This window comes from Tiliqua scincoides, chromosome 2, assembly GCF_035046505.1.
Source record: "Tiliqua scincoides isolate rTilSci1 chromosome 2, rTilSci1.hap2, whole genome shotgun sequence".
Lineage (NCBI taxonomy): Eukaryota > Metazoa > Chordata > Lepidosauria > Squamata > Scincidae > Tiliqua > Tiliqua scincoides.
This window is the reverse complement of record NC_089822.1, coordinates 135,574,967-135,596,246: the sequence shown is the minus strand read 5'-3', so window position 1 is coordinate 135,596,246 and position 21,280 is coordinate 135,574,967. Positions and strand designations below refer to the sequence as shown.

The following is a 21,280-nucleotide window of genomic DNA, read 5'->3' as shown; positions in this document are numbered from 1 at the left end:
CTGGGGTGGGAGGGCAGATGTGCTGCGACAAGCACCAGTAAGAGGGTCAGGTTGAGCCTGAGCTCGGGCTCAGGCTTTCAGGGCAAGGAACAGCCTGCTGTCGAGCTCTGCCTGCCAAGCTGAGCCTCCTGTTGCCTGTTGTGCTGTGTTCCTGGTCTCACTGCCGGGTGGCAGGGGTCCTGTGAGGACCACCTTGAGTACCACCGGTGGAACCCATGCCACTGGTGAAGCAGCACTGCTCTGGCTAGGATGCTGTTGCGCCATCTTCCCTTTGGCCTTCTTCTTGACCTTCTTCCAATACTTTGGCACTGTAAAAGTTTACAGTGAGCTTGACAGGATGGGAGTTCCTCATAGCAACGCATGGCCAGGCCGCCACACCCTGGCTCTTGAAGCCTGCACTGAAGGAGATTTCTCTATCAGCCTTCCCCCAGAGAAAGACAAACACACTCGCATTAGAAAAAAAGGGGGGGAGGAGAAGCTTCCTTGACAACGGCCCTTCAACGGTCTCTCGCACCAACGGTCAGAGCTACACCTGTTGAATTCCTGTCCTGCCACCATCTCCCCCTCCCCTCAGGCGCGCGCGCACCTCCCGGCTCAGCCTCCCTCTCTGCTCGAGACCAACGTCAAGAAAAAAAAAGAGCCGCCCGTGCCCATGCGCAGGTTCCTAACGGTCTCGCCTCGCGACGTTGCGGGCGTTTCCCCGTCTCCGGACAGATGGGCGTGGCCTCCGCCAGGCCCCGCCCCCTCTTCACCCCCCTCTTCTTGGCGTGGCTCCTGGTTGCAGCGGCGGCGCCCCGGGACAACGACTGCGGTGGGAAGATGGCGGCGGCAGCAGCAGCAGCCTGGCTGTGGCGCTGGCTGTGGAACGAGCGCTTCTGGTTGCCGGCCAACGTGAGCTGGGCCGATCTGGAGCGGGAAGGGCCGGGAGACGGCAGCTTCTACCCGCGCCCGGACCACCTCCTGGTCGTGTTCCCGCTGGCGGTCGGCCTCTTCCTCCTGCGGCGGCTCTTCGAGAGGTAGGGGGCGGGCTGGGCTGGGCTGGGCGCGCCCCGCTCTGTCGGGAGTGGAAGGGGTCGAAGCGAGGGTCGGGCGCAGCCCCACGAGGCGGCGGGGAGGCGAGCGCACTTCCGCCCGTCAGTCGCTTGCTGGGGCGCGACGTCTGGGCGAGGCTGCCCTGCGCTAGGCCGGCGGGAGGTGTGTCCCTCCCTCTCCCCGAGCTGAGGTCGCCCCGGGCTCGGTATCAAAGGGCGTCGAACGTGGCTCGCTTCTCTCCGGTGTGAGGTTGGGCCTGGGCCTGATCCAGCAAGGCTCAGGACCAGCGCGCATCTGGTCCAGCCTCCTGTGTCGCCCAGTGGTCCCCCAGGTGCCTCGGGGAGCACACTAGGCAACGGGGGACCTGCACCGCCGTGCCCTCCCCTGCACCTGGCATCAGAGGTCGCCAACTCCTAAAGCCAGGTGGCTGCACGAACCCATCACGGCTTGCAACCCGTGATGGGCTTTTCCTCCACAAATCTGTCCAATCCCCTTTTAAAGGCATCCAGGCCAGATGCCATCCTGTGGCAAGGAGTTCCACAGATTAATTACATGCTGGCTAAAGAAATATTTTCTGTCTGGCCTAACTTTCGATTTGCATGGATGTCCCCTAGTTCTGGTGTTGTGTGAGAGTGAAAAGAACACACACACACCCATCCACTTTATCCATTCCCTGCATGATTTTGTATGTCTCAATCATGTCCAACCCAGGCGTCTTATTTTCTAGTCAGAAGAGCCCCAAATGCTGTCGCCTTTCCTCATCATCCAAGCTGCAGTGTAACCTTATGCATGTCTACTCAGAAGAAATCCTGTTGTGTTCAGTGGGAAAATATATGTTGGAGGGTAGCCTTAATGAGTTTAATGATCTATGGCGTTTGAAACCAGGCCCAGCCCTTGTCAGAAATACTCTTTGCCTAGTATTATTATTATTATTTTATTAATTTATATCCCGCCTTTTTGCCCTATGGGCACACAAGGCGGCCTACAACAATTAGCTCCAGCAAATACAAAATTAAAAATTAACAATTAAAAACAATAATTAAAACCATTTACAAATAATTAAAAACTAAAAACAAACCCTGTAGATTCTCATATAAAAAAAAGCAAGAAAGCCAGCCTGCCTGTCAACAATTAAAAGCTTTTTGAAATAAAAAAGTCTTCAGTCCATGCCGAAATATTAAGGGAGCAGTTCTCATTTCTAAGGGGAGGGTATTCTAAAGTTCGGGGGCCACCACCAAGAAGGCCCTCTTCCTGGCCGCCGCCCCTCTCACCTCTCTTGGTGGCAGCACAGTCAAAAGGGCCCCCCCAGATGATCTAAGAGCACAGGCAGGATTGTAGGGAAGGAGGTGGTCCCTCAAATACCACGGACCCGAGCCGTAAAGGGCTTTAGAAGTCAAAACTAGCACCTTGAATAGGGCCCGGAACAGAACCGGCAGCCAGTGTAGCCGCCGAAGCAACGGCTCGACAGAGTCAAACCGACGTGCCCCAGCCACCACATGAGCAGCCATGTTCTGTACTAGTTGTAATTTCTGGACCATCTTCAAAGGCAGCCATCTTCAAAGGAAGCTCAGGTACGGTCGCAGCTGGCGAATCAGCCGAAGCTGAGCAAAGGCTCCCCTGGCCACTGCCGCCACCTGGGCAGTTAGTTAGAAAGACTAACAGGGATGCACTCCCCCTGTCCATTCCCCGGCGAAGGTCATCCACCAAGGCAGTCTCCGTCCCGAACCCCGGCCTGAAGCCTGATTGGAATGGGTCCAGATAATCCATTTCCTCCAGTACCCTCTGAAGCTGGGATGCCACCACCCGCTCAATCACCTTGCCCAGGAATGGGATATTGGAGATTGGCTGAAAGTTGTTTAAATTAGTGGGATCCAGGGAGGGCTTCTTCAGGAGGGGGCGAACCATCGCCTGCTTCAAGGCAGGCGGGAAAATCCCCTCCCTCAGAGATGAATTCACCACCCTCCCGGTCCACTTGGCCAGCCTTTCCCGGGCAGCCCTAATTAGCCATGCTGGGCAAGGATTGAGCAGGCAAGCAGCAGGTCTCACACTCCAGAGAATCCTGTCCACATCCTCAGGCTCTACAAGCTGAAAAAAATCCCAAATAGCAGGATAGACAGGTTCCCCAGGCACATCACTAGATATGCCCACAGCGGCGTCCAAGTCATGCCAAATCTGATCAACCTTTTCTGCAAAGTGTTTTGCGAACTCGTCACAGCAAGCCTCCGTGTGCTCCTCCCCACCAGAAGGGGGGTCCAGATGTAAAAGGCTACGGACCACACGAAAGAGCTCAGCTGGACGGTTCTCTGCAGATGCAGTGGTGGCAGAGAGATGTGCACTTTTAGCTACCACCACCACCTTAGAATAAGTTCTTAACTGGGCCCTAGCCTATATACGGTCAGATTCAGTACGAGTCTTTCGCCACTGACGCTCTAGATGTCTGCCCTGCCGCTTCAACATCCGCAGCTCCTCAGAAAACCAAGAGTCGCTCTGACTCTGCGACTGGGCAGAGGACGCTCGGGAGCGATCTCATCCAGGGCCTTGGCCATCTCCGTATTCCAGAGATCGACCAGAGCACTGGGTGAGTCTCCAGCTCTGGCAGCAGGAAAATCCCCCAGAGCCCTCAGGAATCCAGTTGGATCCATCAGCCTCCGAGGGCAGATCATAGAATGCAATCCCCCGCCATTGCGGAGGTGAGAGGCTGCAACAAGCCTAAATCCCACCAGAAAGTAATCTGTCCATGACAAAGGAGTGATCTTAATGTCCTGCACCTCCAGATCACCATCAGCCTGCCCAGCAGTAAACACCAGGTCCATGCGTTGGGGCACATATTCTTTGAGACAGACCCATGGTTGCAGTGGAGGCCATGAAATCCTGAGCCGCAGCTGTTCCCGGGGCCTCGGCATGGACATTAAAGTCCCCCAACACCAATAGGCGGGGGGACTCCAACACCATGCTCGAGACCAACTCTGTCAGCTCAGGCAGGGAGTCTGTTGGGCAGCAAGGCGGGCAGTACACCAACAGAATCCCTGTTCTGTCTTGCCCCTCCAGCACAACTTGAAGACACTCAAACTTGGTGGACTGCTGAACAGGGTTTCTGGTAAGACAGATGGAATCCCGGTAGACCATTGCAACCCCGCCTCCCTGCCCCTTTAGTCTTGGCTGCTGCAGTACCCAGAAACCCGGTGGACAAATCTGGGAAAGACTACCCCCCCCCCCAGCTCACCCAACCAGGGTACATACCAGGTCGGCCTTCTTTTCCAGGATTAAATCCTGGATTAAATAAATCTTATTATTCACCGACCTGGCATTCAGAAGCAGCAGTTGCAGACTCAGGGGGCTGTTGCCAGGCATGCCGAGGGTCAGAGGGATGAGAGGCGGGCCAGAAAGAGGGACAGTCTGTCTACGACTGACCCTCCTTCTCCTGTAACGTCCAGGCCAACCCCCACCGCCATACCTTCTGTGGCCCGTAACTCTAGTGATGGTGGCCTCCCTCCCCTCCCTGAGCTCCCCCGTGGTGTCAAGCACATAGTTCCGGCGGGACTGACCTACAAACCAACCAACAGCCACACAAATACAAAACTAAAACATACACACTCACAGACACACACAACAACCAACCAATGCAGCAACCCTCACCCCCCTCACACTGAGGCTTGGGCTGCTGCAAGCCTCTGCCTCTCTCTCACTGAGGCAGAGGTACTCCTAGTCTGTTCCTCCCTGCCCCCCTCTCACAGAGGCAGGTACACCATTCAACCCTCCTGGCCTGACTCTCACTCAGGCCAGGGAATCACATTCACACTAACACTCACTCATTTAAAAGGCTGGTGTTGGTATGTTGACAGGCTCAAAGGCTCCAGAAATAAGGAGCAAAGGCGTGGCTGGCGCTTATCGATCTACGGGGAGATTGGCAGGGTGACTGGTGACGGCAGCAATAGATGTTCCGGACTCCATGCTCCGCTCAACAGGCGAAGAGCCACGGGCAAAGAGCCCTTTGGCTCGCGCCTCTGGCAAGCCAAAGGGCCTAAGATGTTCCACCAACCAACCTGCAGAGAGAGTCAAATGGAGCTGGGTCAGCCAGGTGTCCAATCAGCCAGACCCCACCCCACTCCTACAGGCTGCCAGTCAGCAGCCTCTGGGCCTTAAAGGGCAAGCCAGAGGGCCTAAGATGTTCCACCAACCAACCTGCAGAGAGAGCCAAATGGAGCTGCATTAACTGCATGGATTTCATGCATGAAGTCATGTTGCTGTTTTAATAAAGTGTCTTCGTATCCCCAGATCTGCAAAATTTAGGACCAAGGGTACTTACTCATCTAAATCAGTGATTGGATGTTGTGGACTAATTCACACAGAACACAGTCTTTTAAGAAGCAGCTGATACATGTAGCACAATGTGGTGGTAGAACAGACTGAGGAAAACAATGGAGGTGGGCACAACTGCCTTGAGACAAAGAGAAAAGTAACTTATTAGGGCTCAGTTTCACTGACTTGCAAAATTGGCTTCCCTGACCTTTACGTAAACTGGTTCGTTTGCTCCTGAAGAAGTTTTTCAGTTGAAAGTATACTGGGCCTGTAAACTGTTTCAAGTGCACCACAGGATAGAATGGATTGTACCACTTCAGGTTGCAAGCTGAGAGAATAGAGTTGTGATCTATTTACTCTTCAACCTTTTTCATGCTGCCAGCCCTTACTAAAACTCCTATTTTTATGTTTTCTGTTCATGATTTATACAAATGGACTTGCAACTATATGCCTCACTCTATGGGATCCTTGATCTTGAATTTGATCACAAATCTTTTTAAAACATTAATAAAACAAATGTTCCCAAAACCAAAAGTAAAACAGAAAGTTAAAAATATTTCAGATAGAAAACACAATTTCTGATACTTGGAACATCAGATACTTTTCGTTGCATTTTGTCTGCAGGTGCACATAGAATGGTTTTCACGGTCTTGCATAAATCAACCCAGCTACAACCCCTCCCTCCCAATTTGGGACGTTGTAATCCATGGATTAAAGAACACCAAGTTAGAAAATTCCTCATCTCCCTTAAAGGAGAAAATGAGTAGTACTAACAAGGAAGAAGATAGATATACTCTTTTCTCCTGAAGTGTTCCTACTTTGTATTTCTTTATTATTCTACTTACAGGGATTTATTTTTCTCATGGGGAAGTTGCAAAATTTGGTGCAATGCTGGTGGTGCAAAATGTGGTAGGCACAGCGAAGTAGTCAGTGAATACACCTTTTTTATTCATTCCATTAATGTGGATCTCATTTACTTGCAGCCCTTGCTAGCTCCTAGGTTGCCATTGCCTTTGATGTGGAAGGGTGAGGGCAGATAAAGATCTAGTGTGATCGGAAAAGCAAAAACAAGATAAAGAAACAAACTTGTACTCAGAGTGTGAACAGTGGGAAGTGACTGTATTGCATGTGCATCTATATCTCTTTCAGAGTAGCTACGTAGGTTTGAGCCTACCAGAGCAGTGGAAAAAATGTCCCTTATCTCTATCCCCAAGGAAGATGACCTTCTTCCAGTTTTATTGCAACGGTTTCATCATTAGCGTAATTTATGTTAACAGCATATTAATGCTGATAAATTAAGGGCGCAGTCCTAACCCCTTATGTCAGTGTTTTCCAGCACTGGCATAGGGGTGCCAGTGGGACGTGTGCTGCATCCTGCAGTTGAGTGGCACTCAAGGAGGCCTCCTCAAAGTAAGGGAATGTTTGTTCCCTTACCTCAGAGCTGCATTGCACTTATGTCAGTGCTGGAAAGCACTGGCACAAGGAGTTAGGATTGTGCCCTTATTCTTTCATTGTTTTTAAGAATTTTTTGTTACTGGGATCAGTCATAAGAATGGCATATTGGGTGAGATGCAAGACCAAACAAACAAAAACACACAACTTCAAAAATACATCAGTGTGTTTTCAGTTGGTGATTTATGTGGAGAGGATAAGTTTCCTTGGTTTACATCTAATGAAGTGGACTATAGTTCTCAGTAGCTTACACTGAAATGTACTAGTTAGTCTTTAAGGTGTCATAAAATTTTGTTTTGCTGCACCAAACACACACCACTTTTTTTGCAGCAAGTATATAAGTTTTGAAGAAAAGTGTAAGTTTACCCCATTTGGACAGGTGAACCTTCCTTTTCAAAGTGATTAAGTCAGTGTTTCTCAAACTGTGAGTCGTGAGCCAATTTCAGGTGGGTTTCCATTTATTTCAATATATATTTTTGATTTATTAGACTTAATGCAACTATGGTATGTGACTGCATTTGGGAAAATGTTACAGATCTGTACTTTGAACTGGCTACTATGTATATGCTTTTAACAAGAATAGTCAATGGGAGTTACTTCTGGGTATGTGTAGGTTAGGACTGCAGCCTAGGAGTGCTGAAAATTTTCCTGCTTAATAGTAATAGTAATGATATTTATATACCGCCTTTCAGGTCATCAGATTACTCCCCTGACTTTATTCAAGGCAGTTCACATAGGCAGGCTATCTCTAAACCCTTGAGGGGATTTTTACAATAACAGAAAGGTTCTATCTTTCAAGAACCACACAACATTTCAGATGGATCTTTCACGGTCTGGTATAACTTCTGGCCTCCAGTTGCCTCCCATGCTGGCTGACAAGCAGCTTCTTCATCTCTCACTTGAAGGGCAGCCAAGACGCTTCTTCGCTCACACCAAAGAGCAGGTGGAATAACTCAGCTCATTTTGTCAGCTGTTTCAAGGTCCTGCCATTCACGAAGCTGCTGGTGGCCTCGAACTGGCGATCTTCAGGTGTTACCTTAGGGCTAATGGAGGCTCTACTCTCTAGACCAGACCTCCTGCCTAATGATGTGATTATGTCACTAAGTTATGATTCACTTCCAGGCATAACATCACTTCCACTCGGTCCTGACAGATTCTTATTCTAAAAAGTGGATCCCGGCGCTAAAAGTTAACAGGTTTGCACAATGGTACAAACTAAGGTCAGGAAGTCCAATCCCTCCTTCTCTGTATGTCAGCTGCTTCCATTTTAAGGATATCCTTGGAGTTGTAGAGTCCCATAAAAATTTCCTAAACATTGTATAAAACTTATATTAATATAATATTTTGGTGTATATAAAAATGGTACGTAATACATATATAATAGGAGTTTTGGTATTCGTTTTTAATGTTCTCTTTCCCCGTAGGGACAGGCTTATTATTATTATTATTATTATTATTATTTTTATTTTTATTTTTATTTATTTATTTATTTATTTATTTATTTATATACCACTTTTTCAACAAAAGTTTACAAAGTGGTTTACAGAGATAATCAAACAACTAACATCTAAAGTTTAAACTAAACTAAAGTTTAGGGATGCTTGTTTATCGAGATCAAATGAGATATCGTTTATCAACTTACCAAGATTCAATTTAATCATCTGCTTAATATCTCTAGGAATGATAATTCCCAGGTATCTAATGGAATCAGGACGCCACCTAAATTTCCATGTACTAAATAGATCTTGCAAAATACTGTCCCCAAAAGGAAGTACTTCAGATTTACTCCAGTTAATAGTATAGCCAGAGATATTACCAAAAACGTTTTCAATAATTTAGTATAGACACAAAAGGATCTGCAATAAATAACAATATGTCACCAGCATACATAATAATTTAAAATTTAGTATTGTACTGTACTCCCCAACTCATAGAATTTTGCGCAATTGCACAAGCTGAAGGCTCTAAGAGAAGAAAGTAGACAGCCCTACCTGGTTCCTCTACCCAAATGTATTATGGGGGTCAAACAACCATTTGTTGTTATTTGTGATGAAGACCCAGAGCATGCATTCTGAATCTGTTGTAAATATTCTCGAGGTATTTACAAATTTCATAAGGTTAGGTAAGATAAATTTCCAGTGTACCATATCAGAGGCCTTTTCAGCATCCAATGAAATAATAGCAGAGTGATGGGATTTTTAGATTCCAAAGTTTTTATATTAGTTTATATTCCAAAGTTGTCGACAAGTGTTAAATTATCAACCCCTGAGCAAGAAAGAATGATCATTTTGCATTTGTGAAAGAAAGGTGATCATTTTGCATTGGTGAAGGGAGGGGCTGAGTGAAGCGCCTTGTAAGCTCGTGGAGGAGGACTGATTGATGGATTGTCTTCCTAATGACTCTTATCTTACATCACAAAGGTCAGCAAGGCTGTTTTTAAATCACTGGATCAAAGTAACTTTGTTTTTTAAATGGATTTGCTGTTGTGCGTTTTTTTGCCATTCCATTCTGGGAATGGAACTCACATGAATAATGAGGCTCAACCTGTACATGCTAATAGTTTTCAGTTAAAATGCCATTTGGGGCCAAATAGTTTTTTCCCATTATGAACTTTATGGAAGATATGGAATAAATATGAAATAAAGATAAAAATAAACTTTATACAAAAATACTATTATGGATTTTACCGCATGAGGCTTTATTTCAGTGGGGGAAATTGGTTAGAGAAAATTAACTAGTATATAAAGTCTTTTTCAAGTTTATTCAAGGGGAAGGTAAAATGAAGACGAGAAGAATTACTGGAAGAAAGCGCTGATTGTCAATGGTTTTTATATGTATAATTGTTAGAAAGATTCAAGGTAGATAAAGGTAGGTTTTGAAGAGAGAGAAACCCAACTAGAAATGCAATTAGGTGGGGAAGAAATTCAGCTCATTGCCAAAGTGTATAAGTGGTTACTGAAATACAAGACAGAAGATGAACAGCAGGTTAAAGAATCTTTGATTCAATGGGTGAAAAATGTGGAGCTTGATATCGTAATGGAACAATGGGAAAGACTGGACCAAATGTTTGAAATTTACCTTAAATATGAATATTAAAGGAAATTTCTATTAAATGACTTGTAGGTGGTGCATAACGTCTAGTAAATTTGCAAAAATGTGCCAAATAGATGTTGGAAATGTAAAAAACAAGAAGGTTCATTCTATCATACGTGCTGGACATTTAAAAAAATGAAAAAGTATTAGCATCATGTATTCACATGAAACAGATTCTAAAAGTAAATATACAAATGAAACCAGAAGCTTTTTTATTGGGACTGACAGAGGAATGTGTGGAGAAAAAGTTGAAACTTTATTTTTATATGGCTAGTGCAGTGAGAACTTTTTGTGCAACAGTGGAAGACATCAGAAGTACCCTTGGTGGAAGAATGGTGGATAAAAATTTTGGTCTTGGTAGAAATGGACAAAATGACAACCTTATTTAAAGAAAAATCACTAATTTATTTTACAGAAAATTGGAAACCACTCAATAACTATCTGTATACAGAGAGGGGAAAATGAGATAATGATTTGTGAATTTGAGGAATAAGAATAGTGGAAAACTTAAAGAGAAATGATTAGTGACAATGGCGTATAAAAAGTTACAATGCAGATCGGATTTATGTAATCTGAAGTAGAAGAGTAGGGATATAAGTGAATAGGATATATTGCCTCATACTTGCTGTACTTTACCTTTAGATAGTTTATGTGTATGTAGTGTACATGTATTGTCTATTATTTGCAAATAAAAAATACTAAAAAAGATCATAAGTTTGTCTGATAAATGTTGCTGTCTGTAGGTAAATAGCAAGGAGGAGACCTCAGGTAGTGTTGGCAAAATCTGTCCTTTTTTTGGTCTCTTCTGAAGCATTTAACTTTCTTGTACCAAAATAGCATGTTTTCACTTCATATTTAAATTAATTTAACTTTCATGGTTTTGCCTCAGGAATCCACAAAATAGTAATTCTGTAAGGAGTTAAGTATCGTGCATAAAATTCTCACCACTCCCAGAGAACTTTAATTCTCTGGACTCTCTAAGGGAGACCACAACAGGTAAACAGTGATAAAATCAAGTTCTGTTTCTAGGTGTAGTTAACACTTAGGAAAGATTATTACATTTTATTATTTTTTCTGCATTTTGGTGCATGGGAGAAAAACCGCTTTGAGAAATTTCTCTTTTTTGAAGGGATGAACTATCAACCACCTTGAGTTGAGTGCTTTATGTGACAAGAAAGCACCCATAGGTTAACATATGTGCATTCAGGTATGTTTGGAGATTGTTTTTATTTTTCTGTGATGCCTTCTAGAATATTTTTTTGTTTGCCAATTCTTAAGTCCAGATCCATAGGACTTTACATCTGACTTTCTGTGAATTACTGACCATCTGTGTTCATTACTTTTTTCTACAAGAATGAAACCAATGTTTAGAAATTCTTGATCTTTGGAATATAGGTTGCTTTTTGTATAGTTAGTTTTGGAAAGTCATTTTTTTGTGCAATCATCCTGGCAAATAGATTTGGTTGTGGTGAATTCCCAGTGCATTCAGCATTTGTGCCAAACGTCTTTCTTTATTGTCCTTGATAATTATGACTTTGAGTAGCCTGATTACAGCATAATAAAACCATGAAAGTTGCTGAACCAGCTAAGTGTTGAAGAAGGAAGTGGGTGCAAGATGTGGAGAGAACTCCTATGTAGAGAAGCAAATGAGCAAAGTTCTCTGAAGAGTACAAGCATTATTTCCTTGTGTACTGATATTTTGATGTAAGGTAGCAGTCCTCTTTTCTATCTCAACTTTATGTTCTCTAAAGTAAAGCAGTATATAGTCCTGAAGGCTGAATCAGTTGCCTATACCTAGATGATAAGGTTTAACTGCGGTACTTTTATTCTTTTCAGAATCATTGTATCAGAAAGGTGTTAAGCTTATCACGTTTGAAATCAATGTGACAGTTGCTTTATCCTCAGGGGTACAGCTATGAATGATGATAGTTATTTGACTTGGGGTGCAGCTCCTCTTCTATAATTTGAATTTGCCTCTGTTAAACATCTCTGTTTTGTGTGTGTGTATGTGTAGACTGTATTTGCACATGATTCTGTTGTGGCCCCAAGTTTAATGGTGTTTATGTATACTAGGATAGAAATTCTCAAATCCTTTCTTTAGGAGTGGTTGCTTCCACTTTCATTTTTTATAAGTGCACCTTTGAGCCTAATAGTTGTCAGGAAACTCAGAATAGTTTCACCCTTGACCAGTCTGTGAACTGAGATGAATGAAAACTGGAGAGAAATGTGACTTCTATCAGTGTTTCCTCTAATTTTTCCCCCATTGTGTGGAGCAGTTAATGATCTGAGCAGTATATAAGCATGGTAGTCTTAAAATGGGCATTTGGCCAGTCTGAACCATAGGCAGTAAGTGAGGTACTGCTGAGGAACTGCAACTAAGATGAGCAAGTAGCATGTTTATCAGGTATGATAAAGATCTATGTAATTGGCAGTTAGCTTTTTTATGGATTAGTAGCAAAACATCATGAATAATCCCTATTCTCATTGCATTGCGACATATACCATGTTCAGCTGTATATGAAGAATGCATTCACTAGAAACAATTATTAATCATTTTTAGCAGTGCTTGCAATGTGCAGGTGCTTATGAAACACAGGGCAGTGGTATAGTTTGTAATCCTGATGAACTGATATTTGGAGGAATCCATGTAGAAACCTAATACTACAAGCATGTAACAGATGTTTACAGGAAAATATTTTTTCTGTCGTACCCCTAGCCCTGCCACATTTAGCAACTCTAGAAGAATTTGTTACCAAAAATTATTGCTATTGTGGTCTTCACTGTGCTTATCTTATATACATTTAACCAATACAATATTTCATGACCATTAGGTAACACTGCTTCCATTTTTTAAATCTGTAACTGAGTGAGTGACGGAGTGAATGATATATACAGGTGGAGCCTATTTATCCACGTTAGTTCCGTTCTGTGACTTGGCTGCAGTTAACAAAAAATTAACAAAAAACGTGATAATTCCATAGAGTTATGCAAATACACTGCAGCCTGACACTTCTGGATAGAAGGAAACTAAGGCAGCTGTTATCAATTCCCTCCCCTTGGCTGTACTCAGCCCTTCCGTTGCCAGCTGTCCCTGCTTCTTTCACAGGTGGGATGCTGAGCTTTTAAGAGTCCAGTCCTGTGCGTTTCTACTCAGAAGTAAGTCCCATTCCAGTCAATGGGGCTTACTCCCAGGAAAGTGTGGAGAGGATTGTAGCCTTGCTGGGCTGTTTTGTTTCTGTAGGCTGGAGCATGGAGAGCCTGCACCATCTGGGGGAGGGGGGAAATTTGGCAAATATTTTCTGAGTTTTTTAAAGCAATCCCCTCTGTTGCTACAGCACCTGCCCCTGTGTGTATGAGTGAAAGAGAGTGAGAGAGCTCCACCTTGCTGCAGGTGCTCTGGCTACAGAGGGTTTCCGGCCCCCCTTTCCCCTTCAGCATCTTTGCTGGCTCAGGGGCTCCAAGAGTGTTACTGTTCCTTGGCAAGGGGAACCTCTTCTATGGCTCCAGGGCTATTTCCCTGTCTGGGCGAGGTGGAGCCTTTTTGCAGTGTTTTGGGCTGCACGGGGCAAAGGAGGCAAAGGTGTGTGTGACGTTCAGTTCCCCCACCCCATTCAAATCTGAGACAAATCTGCAGATAAAAAATCCATGGATAAATAGTCTGCACCTGTACATTTAATGAATGCTTTGTATCCTGCTAAAATGATAGCATACTCTCTGAAAACAGATTTGCAGCACAATCCTATGTATGACATAGTCTGAGTATTATTATTAATTATTAACAGTATTTATATACCACTTTTCAACTAAAAGTTCACAAAGCGGTTTATAGAGAAAAATCAAATAACTAATGGCTCCCTGTCCCAAAAGGGCTCACAATCTAAGAAGATGCAAAAGAAAACCAGCAGACAGCCACTAGAAATGACACTGCTGGGGTGAGGTGGGCCAGTTACTCTCCCTCTGCTAAAAAAAGGAGCACCCACTTGAAAAAGTGCCTCTTACCCAATTAGCAGGGGTAATTAGCAGGAGTAGACACTCACAAGTAAATCCCATCATGTTCATTGAGACTTACTGCCAGGCAAGTGTGTATAGCAGTGGTTCTCAAATTTTCCTGTTCGATGACCTATGACAGAGCTTGGCAACCCAGAAGTTTTGGCAGTGACGTGATGACATCGCATCACTGCCCAAACCATTGAGGTTGCCGAGCTTTCACATTTTTTTAAATACCAAAAGTCCATAGCTGGAATCTCCACCCCACCTTCCTCACCCTTTCTTTTTCCAAACTAGAAAGGCCCTGATCATTTTGGTAGCCCTAATTTGCATCTTTGGTCTTTGTATAGGGTACGAGATTCTTTGAAAGTTTTCCCATGCTATCTTTTTGGAGATGGCACAAACAGAACTGCACCCTATAGTATCACTTCTGTCTGCACAGCATGTACTCCTGGCTGCCCTCCTTCTGGATCACTTCTGTCAGTGATCTGCAGTCAGGTTTGGCTTTCAAGTACCACTTCTATCTGATCTGCACACATTCACTCCAGCAGGCTTTAGAACAGGGATGTCAAATCTGTTTCATTCAGCAGGCTGAAAAGCATTCATGGTGTCTGCTGAGGTCCAGAAGTGAAGTCATTAAGCAGGTGATGATCAGAGATAAGCACTTTTTTCTCACTTAGGAACTCATCTGCAAGTGACAAAAGACAAAATATGCAAATCGTGATCATATTTTCAAGATGTGGGAGAGCCCAGTTGTCATGTGGGCTGCCCTTTCAGCCACACCACTTCTGCTGAAGCATCGCTTTGCAGCTCAGCACCTGAGAGGTAGTCTGTAAAGTGATGCGTCAGCGGAAGCATAAAGTGTTGTAAGTGTCGGTAAAGTGATAGGCTCATGGTAATTGGGCTCTCCCAGAGTCATGGCTGCATTTCTCTCTCTCTCAATCTTCTTGGTTTGTCCCTTCTCTCATTGCATTTCTTGCTTTCTGAAGCCTCCTCCTGTCTCTCCTTCCCAGAGTCTCAGCAGAAACAGCACTGCTGAAAGGGCAGTGCTGTGAGAGCTCCCACAGATTAGATATTGTTAAAGGGAAGAAAATACAAAATTTTGTCAACTTAAAAACCTTTGTCAGCTTCAATGAAACTAATGGAGTTTGGTGCACAGTTTCCAGTATGTACTAGTAGAGAACAGTGCCAGGTTGCTGAGTTCCTGGAGCAACTGGGCCTCCTACAATAACCCCTGCCTATTCACTGATGGTGTATGTTGCCATCAGTACTGAGAGGTCAGGAGTCAGTCCAGGTAGATGGGCCCCTGGTGGGCATGGGCCCTCAGTCATTTCTAAACCTGACTGGTCCCAAATGCAATCCCTGGTAGGGGGATTGACACCAGAGAGAATGCACCTTCATGCAAAATGACCAGAATGCTGAAGTTTGAATAGATCAGATGATACCATTTAATGAATTGACTTTTTGGTAAGCTAGGGAGGAAGCTGTTATGTTGCATAGTATTTTTAGGAGGCTGAAAAAAATGGAACATTGAGCCATTTCACTGCTTATTACTTCTTCAATGAACCTTTTGTTTAATGAAAGTTACCCTTTCTGGATCAAGCTAAGAAAGCTACCCACAATGTTAGCATGTGGAAGTGTTTCCTGCTCTACCCACTGTGTATTGTGCTTTTAATTGTTCACTTTCATTTAAATGGATTCCAGCACTACTTTGAGCTGTTGAACCTTGATTTTGTCAACTTCCATGCTTTGAGATTGCCTGGTTGGTGCACTGGAGATTTGTGAATTACTAGAATACATAGTATGAGGAGACATGAGTGAAGAAGACCTTAATGTAACATTTCAGCTGATCCAAATTCACTATCATACTAAGTGTTCTACACAGGTCTATGTGATTGTAGGGGAATACAACAGTGAGGTCTAATTGACATTGAATTGACCTTTGTGCTGATTTCTATTATGGAAATTGGGTCCTTTCTCTTCATAAAGCAATCTCTGAAACTATTTCAAGGCCCTTTCTGTTAAGTAACTCCAGCTTTTAAAGAAACTTCAAACATTATTTCTAGAACTTTTATTACCAGGTGAGTGTTGTTGAAGATGACTGTGCCTTCAAGTAGGCTTTGATTTCCATGTGTGGTATAGTGATTAGAGTGTCAGACTTGGACCAGGAAAATCAAGGTTCAAATCCCTACTCAGTTATGAAACTTGTTAGGTGCCCTTGAGCCAGTCCCTGTCTGTCTAATCTACATTGCAGTGTTATTAGGATTAAAGGAGGGAGAGGAACTATGGACGCAATGCCGAGCTCCTTAGAGGAAGGGTGCAATAACAATATGTAAATAAATATTTGTGACACTTCACAAAAACTCTCAGGATGACTGATCAGTAAAATTCCTGAAGTTGCAAGTACCTCGTCAGAGATGCTTATGTCTGTTATTTGGCCAGGTGGATTTTTAATAGTCTTAAGAATCCATTAAGCTAGCATAGGAAAAGAGATCTCTCATGTTAGCACAGAAAAGAAAAGAAAAGGCACAATCAGGACTGAGGCTGGTAACATGTTTCTGGCTCCAAACATTCAGTATCAGGATAGGAGACCCCATCTCTGGCTAGTGCCCTGCTTCTTGCAGTGATCATTCCATATCTAGGGAATATGGCCTATATGGTCTTAAACCTTTTTCATGCAATGACTTCAATAAATGACACATGGCTATTAGCAGGGTATCAAAAATGTCATTTGAGGAAGATCCACAGAATATCACCAAAAAGCCCGCAGGGCAGCAGTAGAATGGAATTGTCATTCAGGGTATTAACTGTGTTAAAGATACGGTAAGCTGTCATGCTTTGGTATTTTTTTTGGTGTGTTAATTCTTTTGGGATTTATTTTCCAGGTTTATTGCCAAACCATGTGCCATGTATTTTGGCATTCAAGATAATGGACCTCGCAGGGCTCGACCCAATGCAATTCTAGAAAAGGTGTTTACATCTATTACTAAGGTGAGTGGTGCTGTCAGAGAAGACATATAGAAAGACCTTTTCTGTTGTATCCCTCTCCCAAGGGAACTCTTCCATGCAAAATTTGCTGTTCTTCCAGCTTTTCTTTTTGTTAGCAGCTTAAGATACATTTGTTTTGTGAAGCTTTCTCTGCTTATGTTTGAGTCTGTTGATTATTATGCTATGTTTGCTCTTTCTCCTTGGGATACTCACTGTATTTTTAAATTTATTTTAATTACTTCTGTCTTTCTATTAGGGGTTTTGTGTTTTCAAATCTGTGCTGTTAGCTACCATAGGTCTTTATGAAAAGAGATGGATATGTAAATTTTGAAAAATAACTAATGGGCGCAACAGCATTTAATAGAAAAAAATGCTGTAGTAAAACTGTCAATAACCTTCTGACTATGCCGAAGTGGCATATGTCCAAGGAAGTAGGAATTTTTTGTTTGTTTTCTGGAGGCTGTCTTATTGGTTCTTTCTGAATGCTTGTAACCCCTTACTTTTATGGTATCTGAGACTTGACAACTTGTGTGACTGAAATTCTAATATTCACTTGGAAAGTGAAGGAATGATTTTTGAAAATACATCTAGGGGAAACTAGATTTATTTGCAGTTTTACATCAAATCATGTTTTGTTGGCAAACTTGCAGGTGAACGAAAGGAGCTCTTTAGTCAGCTGTCAGTTATTTGGGCAGCAGTTCAAAGGAGTTGCTTATGCACAGATATGCAGTTGAAAGCTGCACCAGCAGTAAAATGAAGGTTCCATCATAGATAAGCTGTATTTACAGTGCAATGTGGCTTACATCATCCCTTGTGGTAGCTTCACTGTAAAATCTGGAGCTGGATTTTGTGCATGAATAAGGCACACCTGCCTGAGTAATTTTTGAGTGATTTTTGAATTGCAAAAATCTCTGCTTGTGACTGTGGACCCCTGTGGCCCATTGGAAGTAGAAATTGCTGGGCTAGGTAGTCCAGTGGTTTGACTCATTACAGAGCTGCTTCTTACTCTTGCATATAAATTGCTCCTTTGGTTCATTGCAGTATTAATGTGAATGGATGATGCTCTTTTTTTAATTGAGGGAACTGAGAAGGTGAGTGAAAATGTTCAATCCCTGATCAACTTCAGATAACATACAGCAAGTTGTAGTTCAAAGAATTATGCGAACCAGTTTGGAATGGGCTGTTCTAGAAGTTGCTAAAGGACAGAAGAGATGTCTTCACATCTGTTTGATTGCTTTCTAGTGTCCGGATGCACGGAGGTTAGCAGGCTTGTCCAAACAACTAGATTGGGATGTCCAAAAAATCCAGCGCTGGTTTCGTCATCGAAGGAACCAGGAAAAACCAACCATCTTCGCAAAGTTTTGTGAGAGCCTGTAGGTTTGTGCAGACTCTAAATTTTACAGTTTTTGTTTTGTTATAAAAGTTGATACCTTGTGATCTTTGAACTTGTGGGCAAAGAAGGTGTGTGTGTGTGTGTGTGTGTTTTGATGAGATGAGGAAGAATTGGCTAATCCAGAGGTGTCCAAACCCCGTACCTGGGGCCACTTGCGGCCCTTGAGGACTCCCAATCTGGCCCGTAGGGAGCTCCCAGTGAGCCTCTGGAGACTTGCTGGAGCCCGTGCTGGCCTGATAAAACTGCTCTCACCATGATGGCCAACTGTTCAACCTCTCACATGAGCTGTGGGACAAGGGCTCCCTCCACTGCTTGCTGTCTAACAGCTGTGATGCTGCAGCAGCAAAGGAAAGGCTGGTCTTGCTTTGTGCAAGGCCTTTTATAGGACTTGAGCTATTGCAAGACATTCATTCATTTATATAAATTCAATCTCTAATGTATTCATTTATGTAAATTTACTCAAATTTGAAATGTAAAAGTTCTTTTTTTCCGACACTGTATCAGAGAGAAGATGTAACCCTCCTGCCATAAAGTTTGGACACCCCTGGGTTAATCTGTTGATATACTGAGACATTTAGATAGATGTTTAGTTACCTGTGCTTTTGAGATGCCAGAATAGTGGGTTCCTGTGCTAAAAGTTTGGGAACCACTGCTTGATTTGAAACGTTTGTGTCTTTTACAGACTCCCCCCCACCCTCGTGGACCTTCATTTCCACTCCTCATCACTCTGGCATTTTAATGCTGTTTAGAGAGAAACTTTGAATCTCAATCCACCCCTCTCCCCCCAAAAAAGTTGTATTTAAAATTGATTTTGTCCCAAATCACTGGCTTAAATGAGAGCTTAAATTGAATTGGGCACCAGTAGAGCTGAAAATCTTACAGTGTTTTTTTTTGGGGGGGGGGGGGGGTTTGAGGTTATTGCAGGCAGTCTACAGAGATAATTGCTGGAACAGGGCTTACTTCCTCAAGTCATCTCCCCTTATTTGTTTTACTTTAATTATTTCTAATTATTTTATTTATAGCCCACCTATCTAGGGAAAATGACACAATTTCAGGGCTTGCTATGGGCAATGTCAGTGCTTCACTTTGTGCTTGATGATGTCACTTCCAGCTGTGACATTACTTCCAGATTAATATCATCACTTCTGGTGGATCCCAGACAGATTGTCATTCTAAAAAGCGGGTCCCGGTGCAAAAAGTTTGAGAACCGCTGCAATAGAGTATCTTTTGTGTGTGTGTTTGCTAGACTACAGATTTTGTGTGTCTGCTAGGCTACAAGGTTGCCTTGGCACATACAGTATATTTGCTGTGTTCTCTCTTGTGTGACTAGCATTGTTGTGTTTTTCAGAGGTTCTCTTTGAAGTTACCTTATGTGAAACACCTTTTTTTAATTTTTATCACAGAGGTTATTTTTGTCATGCTGGTAGTTTCCATAGGATTGTGGTAAGAATTCTGTTTTTAGGGTTCTAGATCTGGTTCTGGTTTTTTCTCTTACTGTATTACTGTTCAACCTACATCAAACTTTCTGTACCACACATTTTATTTTTTTCTGCTTTTTGCTTCCAGAGGGAGGCTTACATTTTATTTAACTGCACTCATCTATGGACTCAGTATAGTTTGGTCGGTGAGTATGCTGTGCATGTTGGTGGGATTACAATGAGTCATTTGCATTGACCCTTTATTACTTCCCTGGTATTCTTAACTGAGGGTTCTGATTCTCCATTTAATCACCTTGCAGAACAGGAATGGTAGCTTCTGTACAAATGCTGCAAGGCTGTTTCTTTCTGTATCTGTAACCAAATGTGATGTGCAATAGCCTCATGCTTTATTTCTTGGGAGATGCTGATCCTTATTTTATAGATTGTATCTGGAGCTTTTTACAATGCATATGTTGAATGTCTAGGTATGTGCACAGTTTTTCAGTAGAGAGTTAGAAAAAGTTAGGCTTGCATGTCTGAATTTTCCATGTTGTGTTTAATTCAGAAAACAAAATGCATCCCATTTGAAGCAGTACTACAAAGGGAGAGAAATATGTAAAAAAAAATCTTAGCATACTAAGTATTTAATTTCCTTTTCCCACCACAGTCACCCTGGCTTTCTGATACAAAAAATTGTTGGTACGGCTACCCTTATCAGGTATGGATTGTCTATATTAACATGTCCTTGAAGTAATGCTTTATAGTGATGATTTAGTTGGAGACCTCTGTTAGGCACAAAGGGGCTGTTTTCTGACTTCTTTCGGATTCTGTGTACTCCACTTTAATGGATTTTTAAATTCTGCTTTTTTGTAAAATTGCTTCCAAAGCAGCTAATAGCAGATTCAGACATGTTATATGATTTGTAAATTTTCTTAAGTGTTAAACAAATAATAAAAGATAATTTTGATTATTGCATAACAAATATGTAATCTCAGTAAAGGATTATTATAGTCTGACTACATACAAAATGAAACAAAATGCACAAAGTAAGATAAAAATTGAAAATGTAATTAGTCATAAAATATTTAAAACAAATAATAAAGTTCTTCAACCTTATATTAACAAAATGGAGAAGTTGTAAAATCGCTCACGTACCCCAATTCTGATGAAGGTGTACAAGTGGGATCTTGGTATCCACTGATTTGGTATCCACTTTAAATGCCTTGTCACAAGGAAAAAAAGCACCAAAATACAATTTCCCATGTGCTGTTAAATAATTATAATTTCATTCCACTAGATTTCATTATTCACCCCATCTAGTGGCTGAATGCAGTATAGCACCTTTATAAATGGGATGACAATGGAGGAGGAGGAGCAAGAAACCTGAAAGTGGGTCTTTAAAGCTATCTTTCCCACTGATTTGGTATTCACTGATTTTCCACTGGAACAGAACCCCAGTGGATAATGAGGCACAAACCTGAATTGGGCCTTGCTGATCCAATGCTGAGCATAAACACATTAGTACAACATTTGAGTGTGCCTTTGCTGGAGAACTGTATTGTAAGCACATAACGTGTGTGTGTGTGTGTTTGTGTGTGTGTGTGTGTATCTTCTGGTA

At 42.7% G+C, this 21,280-nt stretch overlaps 1 protein-coding gene across 5 annotated transcripts in view; it reads left to right on the top strand.

Moving 5' to 3' along the window:
* The first annotated feature begins 678 nt into the window (after nt 1–678).
* The window catches only part of CERS5 (ceramide synthase 5), a 43,520-nt gene continuing 22,918 nt past the window's right edge, over nt 679–21,280 (top strand). The window contains exons 1-5 of one of the 5 annotated variants that reach the window (XM_066615764.1): nt 679–1,016; nt 16,749–16,854; nt 18,094–18,224; nt 19,811–19,868; nt 20,330–20,380. In XM_066615764.1, the coding sequence (XP_066471861.1) occupies nt 715–1,016; nt 16,749–16,854; nt 18,094–18,224; nt 19,811–19,868; nt 20,330–20,380 (648 nt within the window). In that variant the 5' untranslated portion in view covers nt 679–714. Of the gene's footprint in view, nt 1,017–16,748; nt 16,855–18,093; nt 18,229–19,810; nt 19,869–20,329; nt 20,381–21,280 lie in introns of those variants that run through there. The other 4 variants (XM_066615763.1, XM_066615766.1, XM_066615765.1 and 1 more) reach the window with 4 other exon arrangements.